This window comes from Pogoniulus pusillus, chromosome 36 (assembly GCF_015220805.1).
Source record: "Pogoniulus pusillus isolate bPogPus1 chromosome 36, bPogPus1.pri, whole genome shotgun sequence".
Lineage (NCBI taxonomy): Eukaryota > Metazoa > Chordata > Aves > Piciformes > Lybiidae > Pogoniulus > Pogoniulus pusillus.
In genome coordinates, this window is record NC_087299.1 from 9,490,115 (window position 1) to 9,506,568 (window position 16,454).

General features: G+C 52.2%; 1 protein-coding gene across 1 annotated transcript in view; it reads right to left on the minus strand.

Moving 5' to 3' along the window:
• CASZ1 (castor zinc finger 1) overlaps positions 1-12,795 on the minus strand; it is a 65,761-nt gene extending 52,966 nt beyond the window's left edge. Inside the window, exon 1 of the mRNA XM_064172335.1 lies at positions 12,709-12,795. Coding sequence (XP_064028405.1) covers positions 12,709-12,727 — 19 coding nt within the window. The 5' untranslated portion in view covers positions 12,728-12,795. The remainder of the gene's footprint in view (positions 1-12,708) is intronic.
• Between the last annotated feature and the right edge of the window lie 3,659 nt (positions 12,796-16,454).

The window sequence follows — 16,454 nt, forward strand, 5'->3', positions numbered from 1 at the left end:
CAACCCCAGCCAAAAGGGGCAGAGACCAGTACCAGCTCCCTTTAGTAAGCCTGCCCCGCTTCCCTCTGCTCAGCCTTCTCAGCTGCAGGGTTGTCATTTGCTAATGACAGGGAGGGGCAGTGTACAGAAGGCAGCACTGGAAAGTGAAGGACAGAAGACACCCGGAGAGGAGAGGGAAGCAGCACAGCTCCGGAGGTGCTGATGCCCTGTGCTGCGACTGCTGGGCAGCTCAGCTACTCCTGTTTCCCACCCAACTACTAAACTGCTCTGGTGCTGAGCCAGGGTTTCTCTGGGACAGCTCATGAACACGGGGAGACCTCTCTTTTCCCAAACAGAAATGAGCCACATCACCTTGGAATGGTGTGGATTTTCAGTGCAGAAGTGCAATTATGGAGGGAAGGCATAAGAAAAGAGAAACTGAGGCTTTTCCTCCTCAAGGAGACCAAAACTAGATGCAAAGAGGGATAGTGCTGAGCTCTAAGCCCTCAGCACGGCAAAGCCTGCAAGGCTGCTACAGCAAACAGCCCATCCCACCGGGCAGTCCTTGCTGTCCTCTCCCACTAACACAAGCCTCCTTTCCCCTCATGTCCTGCAGTGTCCCCTAACACTGGGCACAGAAGGTCCTTACCCCTCCTGCAAACACACCCAACTCCTCTGCTGCTGCATGCTAAGGTACCACAGCCAGGCAGGCTTTGCCCTGGCACAAAAGTTCCCTCCCCAGACCACTCTGCCAGCCCCCAGGTGCCACCAGGTGCCTGTTTTCTCCAGTGGCGTCCTCCTGAAGAGCGAGCCCTAAAGTGTTAACGGCGATTGGTGAAATGGCACAGCAGATTGCTACAATAAATAATTTACTGATATTTATAAATATTCAAATCAGCAGGCTTCAGAAATTGAAAGGGGGGGGGGGCTCAGCTGACAGGGAGGAGGGGTGCTTAGGGAGGGGAGAGGGGAGCTGACATTAATTCCCAGGCTCTCCAAATTCATTTCAGAACAGTTTCTCATCTCAAACAAGTATTCAATCTTTTGGCACCAAGCCCCCAAAATAAAAGTATCAAATAGAAAGTCACAACCTTCTTGGTGGCCAGTGCCTTGTCTGACATCATGCTGGGTACCTGTGGCTCTGTCCCCTCGGACAAGCAGGTACTGCAGGAGTGACAGCAGCTGGCACTGGCAAAGTCCCTGTGTGAGAGCAGATGCCCACCTGTAACTCAGCCACCACACCACTGACCATCACTCGAGACAGGAATTCCCATTACTACCACCCACAGAACCCTGCCTTGGTCTTCCAGTGGACTTTCTAAATCCCACTGGGAAGAAAAGGCTGAACGTGGGGGCAGTGAAGGAGTACTGACTCCACCCTGGGAACATGGTCAGGGATCCTGAGTTTCACTCCTTGCTCTGGAGGGGAATTTGGTTTAGGTGGTTCAAGATGGCAGTTAGCAGCCAGGAGTGCCAGCAGTGCCAGCAGTGCCAGCTTCCAGCCTGGTTTACAATGGTGGTGCAACCATTGGCCTCCTCAGCTCCCTGTGCCTTGGTTTTCCCATTGAGAAGAGGAAGGAGGAGAATGATTACCCAGCCAGCAGGCTGAACCCTGCCGTGTTTACTCAGTGCTTGGAGATCTCCGTATCAGCACTCTGTCACGCTGCTGGATTGTTACTAACTGAGCTTTTCCACCTCTGAGCATCCTTCTGACCCCTCAGATGGCCAAGGGAGATGATCCTGTGTCCTCCCCTGGACCAACCCATCGGCAACATGAGGCTCTAGCATGGGGTGAATTTCCCCTAGATGAGTAATGGCTCTTCTAATGCACGGGCAGGCTGTCAGCTTCCCTACTCCCAGTGTTTTATGGGTTTAACTGAACGGCTCTGAACTCCCTAGTAAGAAATAAAGTTATCCCTCAGCGTCCCTTCTAAACATTTCACTCAGTGCAAACGGTGTTTAAGAAAAATGAGGACATATTTCTTCTTAAGGATGCAGTATCCCCCTTCAGAGGCCTAATTTATGCCATATATCACTGGCCAGGGAGAGAAAGGCAGTGCAGACCTCACACTAGGAGTGAGCTGGCCCCAGCACAGCCACTCCTGCTGCAATGGTGCAATGGGCTGCAACTCAAAGTCCTCCAGAGTCCGCACTGGAGAGCAGAGCCTGGCTGGCAGGCAGCAGAGCAGGACGGGCACCTGCGAGCACTCAGCACTGCGCTCCTCCGCTGCCGCATCGGCCCTCTCGCACCGCAGAGACCTCCTCACCTGCGTCACCCAGCCCCTGCAGCCCGGGCCTCTCGCCCGCCCCCGCTCAGTCCCTCTCGGGGCCCTTCTCCCCAGCACGGCTGAACCGTGACAGCCTCTGCACCGGCCGCACCGCCTCGCAGCCGCGGGTCTTCTCTGCGACACTGCCTTCTCACCTGCCACTGACCTGTGCTGCTGCCGCTCCACCAGCTCTTCACAGGCACTTGGCACAGCTGGTGGGGAAAGTGGTTCAACTGCGAGCAAGGACAGGACTAATCCTTCTTCACAGCTCTTTAGTAACGCACGTCTGAACCTTTTCCTGGGCAGATCTCAAAAATGATCCTAAACGTGCTTTGATCCTGTCTACCCCCAGCCTCCTTGTTCTGAGAGCTGCCGAGGCTCTACTGCTGAGCCCTAGTGCTAAGGTAAAGTTTCTTGCCTCTGTTCTTCCTTTTGCCCCATTCTGCAGTCTCTCCGGGACAGGAACTAAGCCCCTGGTTCTGCACACAAGTAACAGAGAACTTCCAGAAGCAACAAAAGGAGCAGAGTGGAAACACGAGGGAAACATGGGAGTAAGGTCAGTCAGGAACTCAGGTTCTTCTCCCTGCTCTGATACTGACCTTGGGCAGGTAACATCATGCAGGGTCCCAACTGCCCTTAACCACATGGGTCTCTTCAGATGGTCAGCCATCTGAGCAAAGGCTCCTTGCCTAGCTTAGTGGCCTCAGCATCTTGTTTGCAATCTTAGGTGCTACTGCAATTCAAGGAACAGAAGAGGAGAAGTTCCTGATTCAGGACAGTTTGAAGCTCAGAAGTCCCTTGTGTCTTGCAGCCACCTTTCTAGTTCATCTGTCAATGTAGGATCTTTGATGAGACTTTACAACAGCTTCCTCATCTTGGTCCCATGAAATCCTGCTCTCAGAGCTCCAGACTAACACAGTGAGCAGAGGGTCTCACTGCTTCCAGGCTCGGGAAGCATTCTGTCTTAAGTCTTTCTTTCAGATAACTTAAAGCCAAGAGGATTGGCTTTTCTGATCCAGTTTCTCCTCCTTGTGCTATTTATTTATTTATTTATTATTAATCTTTTAGGCCAGTTAAAAGGTTTACTATCCAGATGAGCCTAAGTGGCCTCACTCAGCCTAAGTAACTCCACAAATCAAGCAGAACTGCTAACATCTACATCACAATCCCGCCATCAATCTCCCCACAGGTTGTGAAGAAAACCAAGGGGAAAGAGGCAGAAGGGAGACTGAAGAGTAATAGCTCAGCAGCAGCAGGTCCCTGAAGGCGGGCTGTGGCCCTTGGAAAACTCCCTATGAAGCCAGGCAGGTTGTCAGGGCAACTAAATGCAAACACGGTGCCTAACTTCACCTCTCTGTACACACAGCACACGCTGGGTGCTGTGCCAGGAGGACACGGTGGACGCAGAGTGAGGGAGGGAAGGTGGAAAGTAAAGAGGGCTGGGAAAGCCTCCGGAGCAGGGCCAGGCAGTCCACAAGGGACTCAGCTCCCAAGGAGTGAAGCAGAGGCCAAAACATGAGCCTCTTTGAAATGGTGCTGAGACACCTTTGTAAACGAGGAGAAGTGGCAGCAGGTGCAGTGAAACGTGGAGGTGTAGAAAGGGAACCACTTATCTACAAGTACCTGATGCTGGGGGAATCAGAGGGACCTGGGAGAGACAACAGGTCTCTTGAAGCACACAGATTCGGAGAGAATTGCTTGAAGTTCCCTCAGTCCCTCTTGGTGACTGTCTTTAATGAGTTACTTTACAGAGAATCCAAACCCATCAAGACTCAAGTGAGTGGGGCAAGCCCGGCTCAGAGCCATTCCTAACCCAGGGCAGGGGTTAAGTGAGCCAGCTCCTAAAAAAGGGTCCCTCCAAACCCTGTGGGTAGTCGTGAGGCAGTTTAAGAGCAATTTGCAATCCCTTTCAGCACTATTAAGCTCAGACCCAGCAAAGAATACAGACTCCTAATTAATTGCAGTGGGAAGTCAGGAGCTAAATAAATGGGAGTTGGGAGCCTGAATGCTTGTTGCATCACTAAGAAACACAAAGGCAGAAAATGTCCATTACTGTGGTCTTCCAAGGTCCTGCAAAGTAAATCAGTGGGTTAGCCCACGTGAGGTAAGTGAGACCTCAGCTGCAAACTAGGGCATCTGAGCCTTCCTGCTTGTGTTACATCCTCCCCGCAGCCCCGACCGCTGACTGAGCTGTGTGTGAGCAGGTAACTACTCTGGGCTTGGTCTGCAAAGGAGGCACTCAGGGCCCTGAGAGGTTTCTGTACTCCCCAGGTGGGGCTGGAAGTCCTGTGAACTCACAGAGCAGGCACCCATGACACACAGCACTGTTTCTCCAGGGGCTCTTGAATCCCCAGAGATGCCCAGCTCCTGCAAATGCTGTGCAACATGGATAGGAGGAACACTTGTCCATCCTGTTGGCACAGAAAAGGCTCATGGCTTGGCCAGAGCAGCTCTCAGGTCTGGTGTGAAAGCACTGGGTCATCCCTGAGCTGGTTATCACAGCAGTCCTGTCAGCCTGGCATGGGACTGGGTGGGCACTCACTCCGCACCTCACTAATCCTCTGGCTTGCTTTTTGCTGCTCTTTCTTCTGGTCATTAGGGCTCATCTTCTTATGTCCTGTCCTCGTGAGCATCCCTGCACTAGCGCTGTCACAGCTTGCAAACACCCATCAGTGGCACACACACGTGTAGACAAACGTGGCCGTGCGGGTGCACCAGCACATGCAGAGGCAGCCAGGACCCAGCACACAACCAGAGGCAGCCGCATGCCCGTGTGCCCACGAACACAGACCGCATGCTAACGCAGGCTGGCGGCCGGGTACCTGTGACCGCACAAGCGGCACATCCACACAGCCCAGCAAACAGCCTGCGACACCGCGGCTGCACCTCCCCGGAGCGCAGAGCCCACGCACCGAGCTCTGCTCAGCCCTGCACACGCGGGGAGCACCCACAAGCAGAGAGCACCCACAGCCAGGCAGTCCAGCAGCAGCCATGCATGCAGCCACGGGCAGGCAGCCACTAGTGCATGCAGAGCACCCTGCGTGCACTCACTCACCCACTCACTCTCACACACTTTCAGCACAAGCCCGCCTGCCAGGAGGGGTTTATTCTGCAGCTCGCAGTGAGAAGACTGGGCTCCCAGCTGGACCCTGCAGAGACTTGGCAGCAGGGACAGACACGCTCCCCATCCCACCGAAGAGCCCCTCTTTACCCCCCGCCCATCTGCACCTCACACCTCAAGGCAAAGAGAGCACCGGTGAGTGCCTCACTGGAGCTGGCGTCCCAGCGGAGTGTGTGTGCCGGGCAGGGGATCTCTCCCTCTCCTCTCTCTCTTCCACTCGCATCTTTTCATGAACTCTATTTCTCTTTCCTTTCTGAAAACAACTGAGCTGTAAATACTGTTTAACCTTCTTCCCCCCTTCCCCCCTCCCCTCCGCACTATAAAAACACAAATATGCCATAACTCAGCTGGCTCAGCCGCCGCGCCTCCAACATGCCCTGCTCCAGGCCTCTCAGGAAGGTCATAACAAACGACTTTCCGATTCAGTGCTCCTGAAATAATTTTGTGTATTAAAACCTGAATCTGCACTTTCTGGACCGAAAGCCTCTCTTAATTATGGCAAGCGTCCTTGGGATGGACAGTGATCCTTCACTACAGCACCGCTAACCAACCGGAGAGGCAGCCGGCTCCGGCTCCCCACCACCACCTCCTCCCGCTGCCCCCTCCCACCGCCACCCAACCCACGGCCCCCCCTTGCTCCCTCGCCCCCCCGCCTTCCCTTTGCCCAATCTGTTTTCAAAGTGTGTCTGTCCTTTATTAAATTGTTTTCTTTTCCACATTATCAGTTGCCATGGAGACCTCATCTCTCGGATTATTTGAATTTCATTATATCTATTGATTTGGGAGCATTTCATCTTTTTTATTGTTTTTCTGTCAATTTTCAAAACGAATAACCATCTAATTTGCGTCAGTGCTGATTATGTTTGTCCCTCAATAGAGGTCGGCAGCTGCGTCGGGGAAACAAATCAATGGGAAACCATCATAAACCTCCCCAGTACAATCTCCAGGATATGTGGGTGACATTCCACGCCTGCGAGAAACACTCATCATACCCAAACTTCTTTCTTTCTTGGCTTTTTTCTTCTCCCCTCTTTTCTTTTTTTTTCTTTTCTTTTTTTCCCCCCCTCCTCCCCCTCTTTTTTTTTTCTTTCCCTTTTCTCTCTCCTTTCTTTCCCCCTGCAAGCTGCTCCCTGGTCAGCTGCAGGTCGCCTGCAAAACTGCCTTTATTTTGCACATGCAGATGTACAATTTGGGACGCATCGCATTTTCAGACAGGGAGGGGACGAGAAGAGAAGGAATTTTGTGTGTGTGTAAGAAAGAAGGGAAGAAAAGAATGACAAGGGAAAGGGAAAAAAGAAAAAGTGGATGGGGATTGCAAATTGCTTACTATGTTTTTTTTTTAAATAATTTATGCAATTTTAAGCATTTATGTATAAATTTTTTAATAAGCCACCCTGGAGCAAAATAGCCATTAACATCCCGACGTCCTTCTGTCCAATGGGCTTGTGTGCAGGATCAATTTCCGAGAGTACTTTCCTTTTTTTTATGACATGATAAAATGCTTTTAAAGCAACTTACACAAATATGGAAATTTTTTCCCCTCCTCTTTTTCTGCCTTTTTTTTTTTTTTATAACAGCCTCCACTTATATTCACCAGGGAGAAGGAGCAAGAGTGTGTGTGTGTGTGTGTGTGTGTGCTGAGGAGGGCAGTTGGCAGAAGGATAGACCCAGCCCTAACTGGAACGGACCTGCCTGTCCTTCTAACAAGGGCATAAACTTTCATTAGCGATGCACACAGTCAAAGGCAATTTAGGGAAACGCGCTGCACAGAAAAGGAAAACCTCAGCGCTTTTTATACAGCGGCTCCTTGGCTCCGGCCAGGGGGCTCTATCCTTGAGCTCAGCTTGTGCTCTCCAACCAAAGTGACCCCACCAGCCATGGGGGAGGCAGGAGCAGGGGCTGAGGGGAAGAACTGGAGCTGCTTTCAGGGATGCTGGTGCCCAGCACTGCCAAGGCTCTGCCCCTTGCCTTGGCTGCACCAGCAGCCTGCACGCCCCGCAGCTGGTCCAGAGAAGCCAGTCAGTATTAATGTCTTGCTGGAACCCATCGGTCCTACAAGAGGCCCAGAGGTATCTGTTGCTCTGCCCATTGCAGAGCCTCACCCCTCCAATGGGATAGTCCTCCCCAAAAGGTCTCTATTTTGGGTTTCCACTCACTGACAAGTAGCTTGCAGCCACTTGATGCCCCTTTGGGGCATTACTTAGAAGCTGGCTCTGCCCAGACTGGACAGATGCGTTGCTGCTGCTCCTGTTTCCACAGGGTATATGGGCTGGTTATTTTTGCAGCTGGGACATGTTCAGTCTCACATAGGAAACCAGAAAATGCCATTTCTAAAGGGACAACTCCTGCCACTGGCCCCTTAAGCAGGCACAGCTCTGCAGAGGAGGGACGCACAGCTGGAGTGAGAGCAGGCCAACACAAGGGGCTCAGCAGGGTCTGAAAGTCATGACCACCAGTTGGAAATGGAATAAAATTGTTTATCCACCTAGCAGTTACCTTGGCCCTTGGTCTTCAGGGCTTGACGTTTAAGCACCCCAAGCCAGACAGACATTATACATGCCCAAGCATGGGCGATCCCTAGGTCCCTATTGCTTGCTTCAACACAAAGCCTTGACACTGTTTTTTTGTGCAAGGGCAGATTTCTTTGCCTTTTTATACGATACACTTCCAGAGGTATCACAGCGCTACAAATTTCATCCCAGTGACAGCAGGCTTGCACCATGAGGTACCTTACACAGCCCCTGCACCCTCCCGACCCTGCCCAGCCCCCTGCAGGCTCCCCGCAGCGGCACGATGCTGGCGCAGAGCTGAGCACAAACCTGCCCTGTGTGCAATGTTTGTGGGTATCTGAACTAAAGCAGAGGTTAATAAAGAAATAAATAATAATTCGAGGGGCAGCCAATGCTCAGCTGCAAAAACACAAAGTGCCGAGAACAGCAAACCCAATCAATAACAATCACAGCCCCAGCAGCGGGTGAGGAGAGTGTGAACCGTTTGGGCCTGCTCCCTGCATGCTCACCCACTTGGGAGAACACAGAGGTCCCAGACGACCATGATTTCACCCCCTCTGCTCCACCCTACATTCACCCTCACCAAAAAGCTTTACAGAGTTTAAGCCCTCCAGGCTCCTGCTTCGGTCGGGAGCTCTGCAAAGAGCTGAGAGGGTCTCTACACTGTGAAACAGGACTCCCTGCAATGAACTGGTGCCCCAGGAAGGCTCTTGGTGCTATGAAAGGCTTTTCTGACCCCTTCTCCGCTCCAAAGTTTTGCCTTTTGTGTCACCCTTCCCAGTTGCCAGCCTCAGCCTTAGAATGCTCTTTTTCTCCTCTCTTTGTTCAAGTTCCCAACACCATCCCAGCTTCCCCCTCACCAGCATCTCCAGCCAAACTTCTTGTGCCTCAGTCCATACCCTCCATACCCTCTTCACAGCTCTCCTCCCTTGGCCTCTACCATACAATCATAGAATCAACCAGGTTGGAAGAGACCTCCAAGATCATCGAGGCCAACCTAGCACTCAGCCCTGTCCAGTCAACCAGACCATGGCACTAAGTGCCCCAGCCAGGCTTTGCTTGAATGACTCAAGGGATGGCGACTCCACCACCTTTCTAGGCAGCCCATTCCAATGCTAATCACTCTCTCTCGCAAGAATTTCCTCCTAACATCCAGCCTTGACCTGCCCTGGCACAACTTGAGGCTGTGTCCCCTTGTTCTGTTGCTGGGTGCCTGGGAGAAGAGACCAACCCCACCTGGCTACAACCTCCTCCTAGGAGGTTGTACCACCCCCAGCTGGCAGAGAAAGCTCTGATGCTCAGGTGAGCAGCACTACCAAGGACCAGAGACCAACACGAAGCCTCCCAGGGAAAAGGTAGGAGTTCTCCCTTCTCTTGGTCTTGCATCACTCCTTACCCAGACTTGGCAGATTTTGGGGATTTCACTGTAGCAGCAGAGAGGTCAGCAGGAGGTGAAGGTTTTCAGATCATGTATATCACTCTATAGGGTCTTGTCTATACTGAGTGCTAAATATAGCCAAGCCAAACCTGGAGGTGACTTCAGTGCTGATGCAGGGACACCAGCCACTGCACAGGCACCCTCCACTACCTCAAAGCAACTCAGACATCAACATGTGAAGTCCAAAACTGAGGATGGCCGGGAACCCTCTGTCCTCCCACTGCTAGGAGGAGCCAACTTCTCCCTTTCTCCCTTTCCCTCTCTCAGGTGTCCATAATGGTTCCTCCTTTTCAGCAGCAACCAGTCAAAATCAGGCAGCATCTTCTAGCTTCAAGGTCCATTTTTGCATGGGATGCCAGGCCCCCTTATCTATGGTGTGCCAGCATCTGTTTCAGCACAGCTACTTAAAAACTTAAAGAGTGGAAGAAGCACTGAATAGAAGGGGAAAGTCTCTTGTGTGGGTCAGAATAATTAGACTGAGCTCAAACTGGCTTTAGGCATCTGCTGCTGCCTCTGAGCAAAATCAAGCCATGCTGCTTCCATCAGCATCTCTCTGCCACTAGCCTCACCCCGCAGAACAGAGGGGACCACATTCTGCCTTGTGTAGGGCATCTCTGGGAACAAGACTTGCTTCAACAGAAGCCATAAAGCCTCCTCATCCAGCTATCACTAAAGCCAAGAGAAAAGAGGCCAGACAGAGAGACTGAGACGAGCTGTTTCCCCAACAAACTTGCTTCCCTTTTTCATTCGCTCCTTTCTTTTTTCCCCCCTTTAACTGTCATTAAAATAACAAGTTTCTGTTACAGTCTAAACATTCCCACATTGTATAAAGGGTTATGTTACACCAGAGTCACTGCCGGGCCCAGTGTTTGCACAGAAACCTCACTGCAGGTCCCCCCTCCTGACGAAGTGACTTATTAAAGTTTAAACAGTAATTAACAGAACAATAAAAATAAAGGGATGTTTGGGGAGTCGTAGTGCACACAGGGTTTTTGGCAGTGCCAGCACTTTTCAGTGCCCTGTGCTGGCAGAAACAGAGGCTGCAAAACCAGAGGGAGAGATGGTGTGCTGCAAACCAGGCTGTGGCCAAGGGGTGAGCCCAGCCCCAGCACCATGGCGCGAGAGCAGCAGGCAGCAGGACGCGAGAGGAAGGGGACAGGGGACTGGGGAAAGGATGCCAAAGGGGCACTTGGCAGGAGCCTGAGTCTGGTTTGGTGCTCACTACCAGCCCTGTGCTCAGTATGTGCCAGAGAGCACCTAGAGCATCTGCTGCCTCTTCTCTGGTTTTGCTGAGGTGGCCTGGAGGAGACCCTAGAATATGAGTTTGGGGAATTGGGTCTATGAAACCAGACCGGGGCTTTGGGGAAGTAGCTCCTTGACTGAAAGGCAACATTGACCACAGAGCAAACCCCTGAGAAACTCTGCAAGGCAGGCAGGGGACCCTTAGGCTTCTTGCCTGGGAGCTTTAAAACCAGACTGAAGACATTTTGTAGGGACTGATCCTGCCCTGGCCCTGTGCAGGTGTGGGGAGCTCTGAGCTGCAGATCCATCACCGTAATTCTGAGGCCACTCCCTCATGAAATGCAGTCAGAGCCACGGCCACAGGGCCAAACACTAAAGCCTACCTCACTCCATAGACCACAACCTCCTCTCTCCCACCAGAGCAGAACTTTTCCATCCTATGTGGAGCTGGCTAATCAGGGCTGCCTTTAGAGGAGCAAACCTGCTTTTCTTCTGCTGTGTTCCCATCCCAGCTGCCTGCCTTGCCCAGGATGAGCTTTAGAGCATGTGGGCAGAGTTTAAGCTTAGGTTGTCAGCCCTCCCTGTTACCCAACATGCAGCAATGCAGAAAGATCTCATCTGAAGATATTTTTGGTGCCTATTGTAACTCTTCTCAAATGTTTGCCTCAGTAGCTCACAGTGCTAGTTGGCTCTAGCCCTGATGTGTGACTCAGTACACACAGCATTGTGCAGTCCCATGTTTGCTAAATCTCTTCCAGTACAACTGCTCAGTTTGCAAATAAAAAGACAGCTCTGTAAGGGTGTATCTCCTGTGCAGAGTGAACTCGGGGAGTGCTGCCTTCAGCCCTCTCCCATGAAGCTCTCCTCTAAGTCTGGTACTTTGCACCCTGGGCTGGGCAGCCGTGCCAGGGAGCAGCGTGGCTCTCACTCAGACTGGGGAGCTGCCTGGCTGCTGTGAGACCATCCAGCTCCCAGTCTGCCCACAGCCTCCCTTCCCTCCTCTGCTGGGGTGCAGGATAAGGAAAACCCTCCCAGACCCTGCTGCTGCTGTTGTCTGCAGCACTCTGTGAACAACCACAGGAGATGCCTCCAGAAGTCGCAGTACTGCACCAGTATCTCACTGCTCAGGTGGAGATACCTGGACACATCCTGTCTGCTCAGACCTCCAGCAGACTAAGCTGCCAGCTCACAGTCATCCACCAGTCCTGCAAATTCGTTCTACCATGACAAGCTGCTCCAAATGCCACGGACTTGATGGAGAGTAGCCCATGAAGTTGATTTCTCCTCTTCAGTTCCCTCACTAGTAAGGAGGGCTCTCTATTCTGCTTTCTCAGTGGTGAACTAACTAGCATGCTTCTGCAGCTGCTACATTAGCACTGCAGGGCAAAGGCACATTTCAAGCTCCTCAAAGTCAACAAGTCCCATTGTACTTCCAAGCCGCCCATCAGCTGAGCTGCTGGTTCTGTCTTTTTCTTCCCCGCACTGCCCCAAGCCAACTGGCTGCACAGAACAGAAGCCAGAATCCTGTGCTGGAGCAAGATGTTGTGTGAGGGTCAGCAGCTCCCTGGCCTGAACTGCCTCCTCAGGAAAGGCAGGTGCAGGTGCCTCTGAGATGTCTCACTCCTGGAGATCCCTCTGCACATTCCCAGGGTTTCTCTGAACTGACATGACCTGAGCTGTCCATCTACTGAAGGACTCTCCTCCACAGACTGAGGATGAGCAACTCACCTCCAGTCCTGAGCACAAAGTGAACATGTCACATATCCCAGACACACTCAGCCCAGTGCCTCAGCACTCCTCTTCCAGACCCGCCAGGCTCAATCCCATTCCAACTACTCTTATGCTGATGTCACTCTGCTATGCTCAGAATGATTTTCCCAGCTGACACCATGTCAGTGGCAGAAGAACTGAGCCTATGGCTTTCCACTGCCACTCACATCATGCTGAGGGAAGAAGAAACACCACCCAAACCTTTACTGTTCATTCCATTCACCCAGCTACAGGATGTTTCCCAGCTCCTATCTGTGATGGAGTTAGGGTCTCTAGACTCATCTCCAGCACAACTGAGAGTGTTTGAGATGGGAGATGTGTTGAACAGGTACAAGCAGGTGCAAACAGAACAAGAGAAGGTGTCCCCAGGTCAGCACTCACATGCATTTTCCTCGGCCATGTCTGAGGAGACTTGGAGTCAGAACAGAGCACAGATTTGCATGGGGGTCTCAAACACTTTCACAATGCAGAAAGACTGTCCTGGGCACTTCCTTTTCCAACACGTCGTTCAGGATGCCTCTACAGCAATGCCAGTAACTGCCTGTAGGGAATGTTACGTTAGAAAATTATCTAGTGCACTCTTAATCATCTGGTCTTGCAATTTACAGAAGGAAACAGGAGCAGGCAGCACAGTATGACCCTCCTTCTAGACACCACTGACTTTTGATACCGTTATCGGTGGTAGCCTGGTCCACATCCCAGAACCGAGGCTCTCTTTCAGTTAACAAGCCACGGAGGCTGCTCTCGATGTTACATTCTGCTATGTTTGTAGTTAACACAGAGGATCAGCAGTGCCACATGCTGCAGTGCCCGCATTTTGCCGGCTACAGAGGAGACAGGGTGCTTAGAAGCACTTGGTCTTCACCTAATTCAGCTGCAGCTAGTTTCATGGGAAGCCAAGGCTTTGCAGCAGACCTGTCCCCCAAGGAAGAAATGGGCTGGATGTCAGAGAGATTAATCAGTGTGTATGAGAAACATGGTATGGGAACCAGCACTCTAAAATCGGGTCTCACCTCATGTTTTTGGAAAGCACTTTTAAACAAAAGAAAAGAACCTGCCAGCACACCAAGCATTCAGTGCTGTCTTCCATCAGGGAAGCCTAATTATACCCATTACACTGATGAGGAGGCACTGGCACAGAGCTGTGCCTTTGCATGGCTACAGATACAAAGTGAATCAGTAGCAAAGCTGGAAATACACTCAGGATCGTGGTGATGAGCTCATCACCCACCTCGGCACAGCCACAAATGGCTGGTCATGGACTTGACCATATCCTACCCGAGCCCAGCAGGTTACAGAGCTGGTGAGGCACCCTCCACATGTCTACTCAGCAGCATAAAAGTTTCAGCCCCCGTGCTGAGATGGTCTGAGGTGCTCTGGGCCATTCAGGCAACTCTTCACACAAGTTGGCCCACGAGCACCAGTCGCTCAGCTCGCTGTGCTGGAGACAGACTGGTGAGCTGCAGACACCCAAGAGCCAGAGCATGGGGTCTGCCCCACCAAGGTACCCCAGAACCACACAGCCCATGGCAGGGATGAATCATCTGCTCCTCCTTCTGAAGCAGCTTAATCGACTTCCCTTCATGTGGATCCTCACAGCAAAGTCCAGCCTGATCCATCTCTGTATTAATCATCCTCTAGCACATAAAGCCCTGAGATTTTCCTTGGCACCAGGGGCCAGCATTTGCCCTGCACTCTCCCTGCCAGGTGCTGGGTGCTCGGGTCTAAGAAAGGCTGCAGAATCCCTTGGGATTGAGAGTCGTTACATAAACAATACAATGGGCTCACGGCTGTCGTTGTGAAAGCACCCGAGGTCCTGGCACCCAGCTCTGCCTCAGCCGAGGCCTCCAAATGGAGACCCAAACAAAACAAACAAAAGCCCCAACACTGTCAGCACTCAATGAACAATAATAAATAATAACCCTAAGAGCCAACCTAGTCAGACAGATGGGAGGCACCAGGGCAGCTCTGAGCTAGCGCTGACCCTACACCACAGAACCACAGGGCAGTGGGCGCTGGAACGGAGCTCCGGAGATCAGCCAGCCCAACCAACCTGCTAACGCAGGCATGCCTGGAGCAGGCTGCACAAGGAAGTTCCCAAAGTCTCCAAACCCCTCTGGGCAGCCTGCTCCAGGGCTCCAGCACCCCCACAGGAAAGAAGTTTCTCCACAAGTTCAGGTGCAACCTCCTGTGTTCTAGACTGTACCCACTGCCCCTTGTCCTGTCTCTGCCCACCACTGAAAAGAGCCCAGCCCCATCTTCATGCCCTCCACCCTTTAGATGCTTATCCCATCTCAGTCTGCTCTTTCCTAGGCCCACCCCATCAGCTGCACTCCTTCACCAGGTTTCCAACTTATTTGGCTCAGGGTTGGTGCAGAGGCATGCACCTGGGTTTCTGTCCAGTGCATGCACCCCCACTAAGATGTATGAAAGCTGCAGCCCTCCTGTGTCCTGGACCAGGCCCATCACCCAAGTCAGCACACACTTGCACCAACTCATGCCTCTTTCTTACTGCAGGATCTCTCCAAGTGCTAAAGGCAAAAAGCAGATGGAGCTGAGCAGGGGAATTCAGGTAGATGTGGGTCCAGAGAAGCCTCTCCTCAGCACCACGGTAGCCTTGACTCAGAGTCCCCAGCCTGAGCTCCCAGCAGGACACTGGGAGCGCTGCTGGCAGGGCCATGGGCTGAAACAAAGGGCCTAATTTAAGTGTTTCTCTACCTCAGTACTTGTGACAGTGGGTTTAGCAGTTGCCAGCCATCTGGAATAAGGAATTACAGCCACCTCCCCTAATCCTATATTGCCTAAACCCTAAAGCTGGTTATGGTGCAAGGATGAGGCAGCAGGTTGGGAGGAGGCAGCGATGGGAAGAGGAGGGGGGGGGGGGTGGAGAAGGGACAGCAGGAAAATTTTCAAGCTTATTTCTTTTTCCTGCAAGGTTCTGGGTGGTCCCAGATGTGTCAGAAGTATTTTTGCTTGGAATCATATGAGAAGCCAGGATGAAGAGAAAAAAAAAAAAGGGGAGGTGGGGGCAGAGAAGGGAGAGAAGAAGTCCTCCATGGCCACACAGTCACACACAGCACACACAGAGGCTCTCCACACGCACACAGAGGCTTACTGGTCCGCGCAGGGCTGTCAGGTAAATTAGATCTGAAAGCTGACAATTTCTGACCATATTTCCTTGATTATTTCAAACAAATGCACACCAGCCGCTGTAAGGAGATTAAAGTGACATAAACGTCCCGAGTGGGAGGAGGGAGGGCAGAGAATTCAGGTCACCCCCATCCGTCCCCCATTTGACAGCCGCTATATCGCTATCCAATCCAATAAAAAAATCCCCCCCTTTTGCTTTAATTAATTTTACAGCTAGCTTGCTTAATTACTTTCAATCAAAATCCTCCTGCCATCGCAAAATTAGAGATGGTTGAGCTCCATTAGCCTAAATTCTTCATTTCCATATAGAAAGAGGCTCCCTCAGCAAAGCCAACAGGGCTCCCTCCTACTCGAGCTGCCATCGGACAGACGCCCGTCCCTCTGTCTGCCTCCAGTGCCTTGGGAGAAGGGGGAGGACAAGGATACAGTCTTGTTCCTACCATCCCCTTTCACAAAGCATCTCCTTGAGAGCCATGGACACAGGAGATGTCTCTGCTGCCAGCACAGCAGGCAGAAGGCGGGGAGGACAGCCTGCCCTGACGGCCTTCCAGTGGCCGTGCTGGAACCTGCACTGCCACGGCTGCGGGAGGGAGCTGGGACAGCAGACAGCCTCCTTCCTGCTGGGCTTCTGCTGCAGCTGCCAGCACTGGGGATGAGATCTGGAAGGGACAAGCCTCCTGCCAGGGCTGGACTGAGCACTGCTGCAGTCATCCCACACAGTTGGGCATCACTAACTCGAGCTGGGCTCTGCTGGACGCGTGGAAAGGACGTCGAGAGGACACAGGGGTAGATCACTTTACGCCTGCCTGCTGTGGGGCTTGGTACCTTCCTTTAGAGCATCTGGCACTAGCCACTGTCAGAAACATGACACTGTGGACCATGGAGCTGTGACATTCCTGTAGCTCCTGCAGACATCATTAGCACCTCACTCCTGCAAACACAAGTCATGAACTGTCCCATTTGGGGCTGACTTGAGA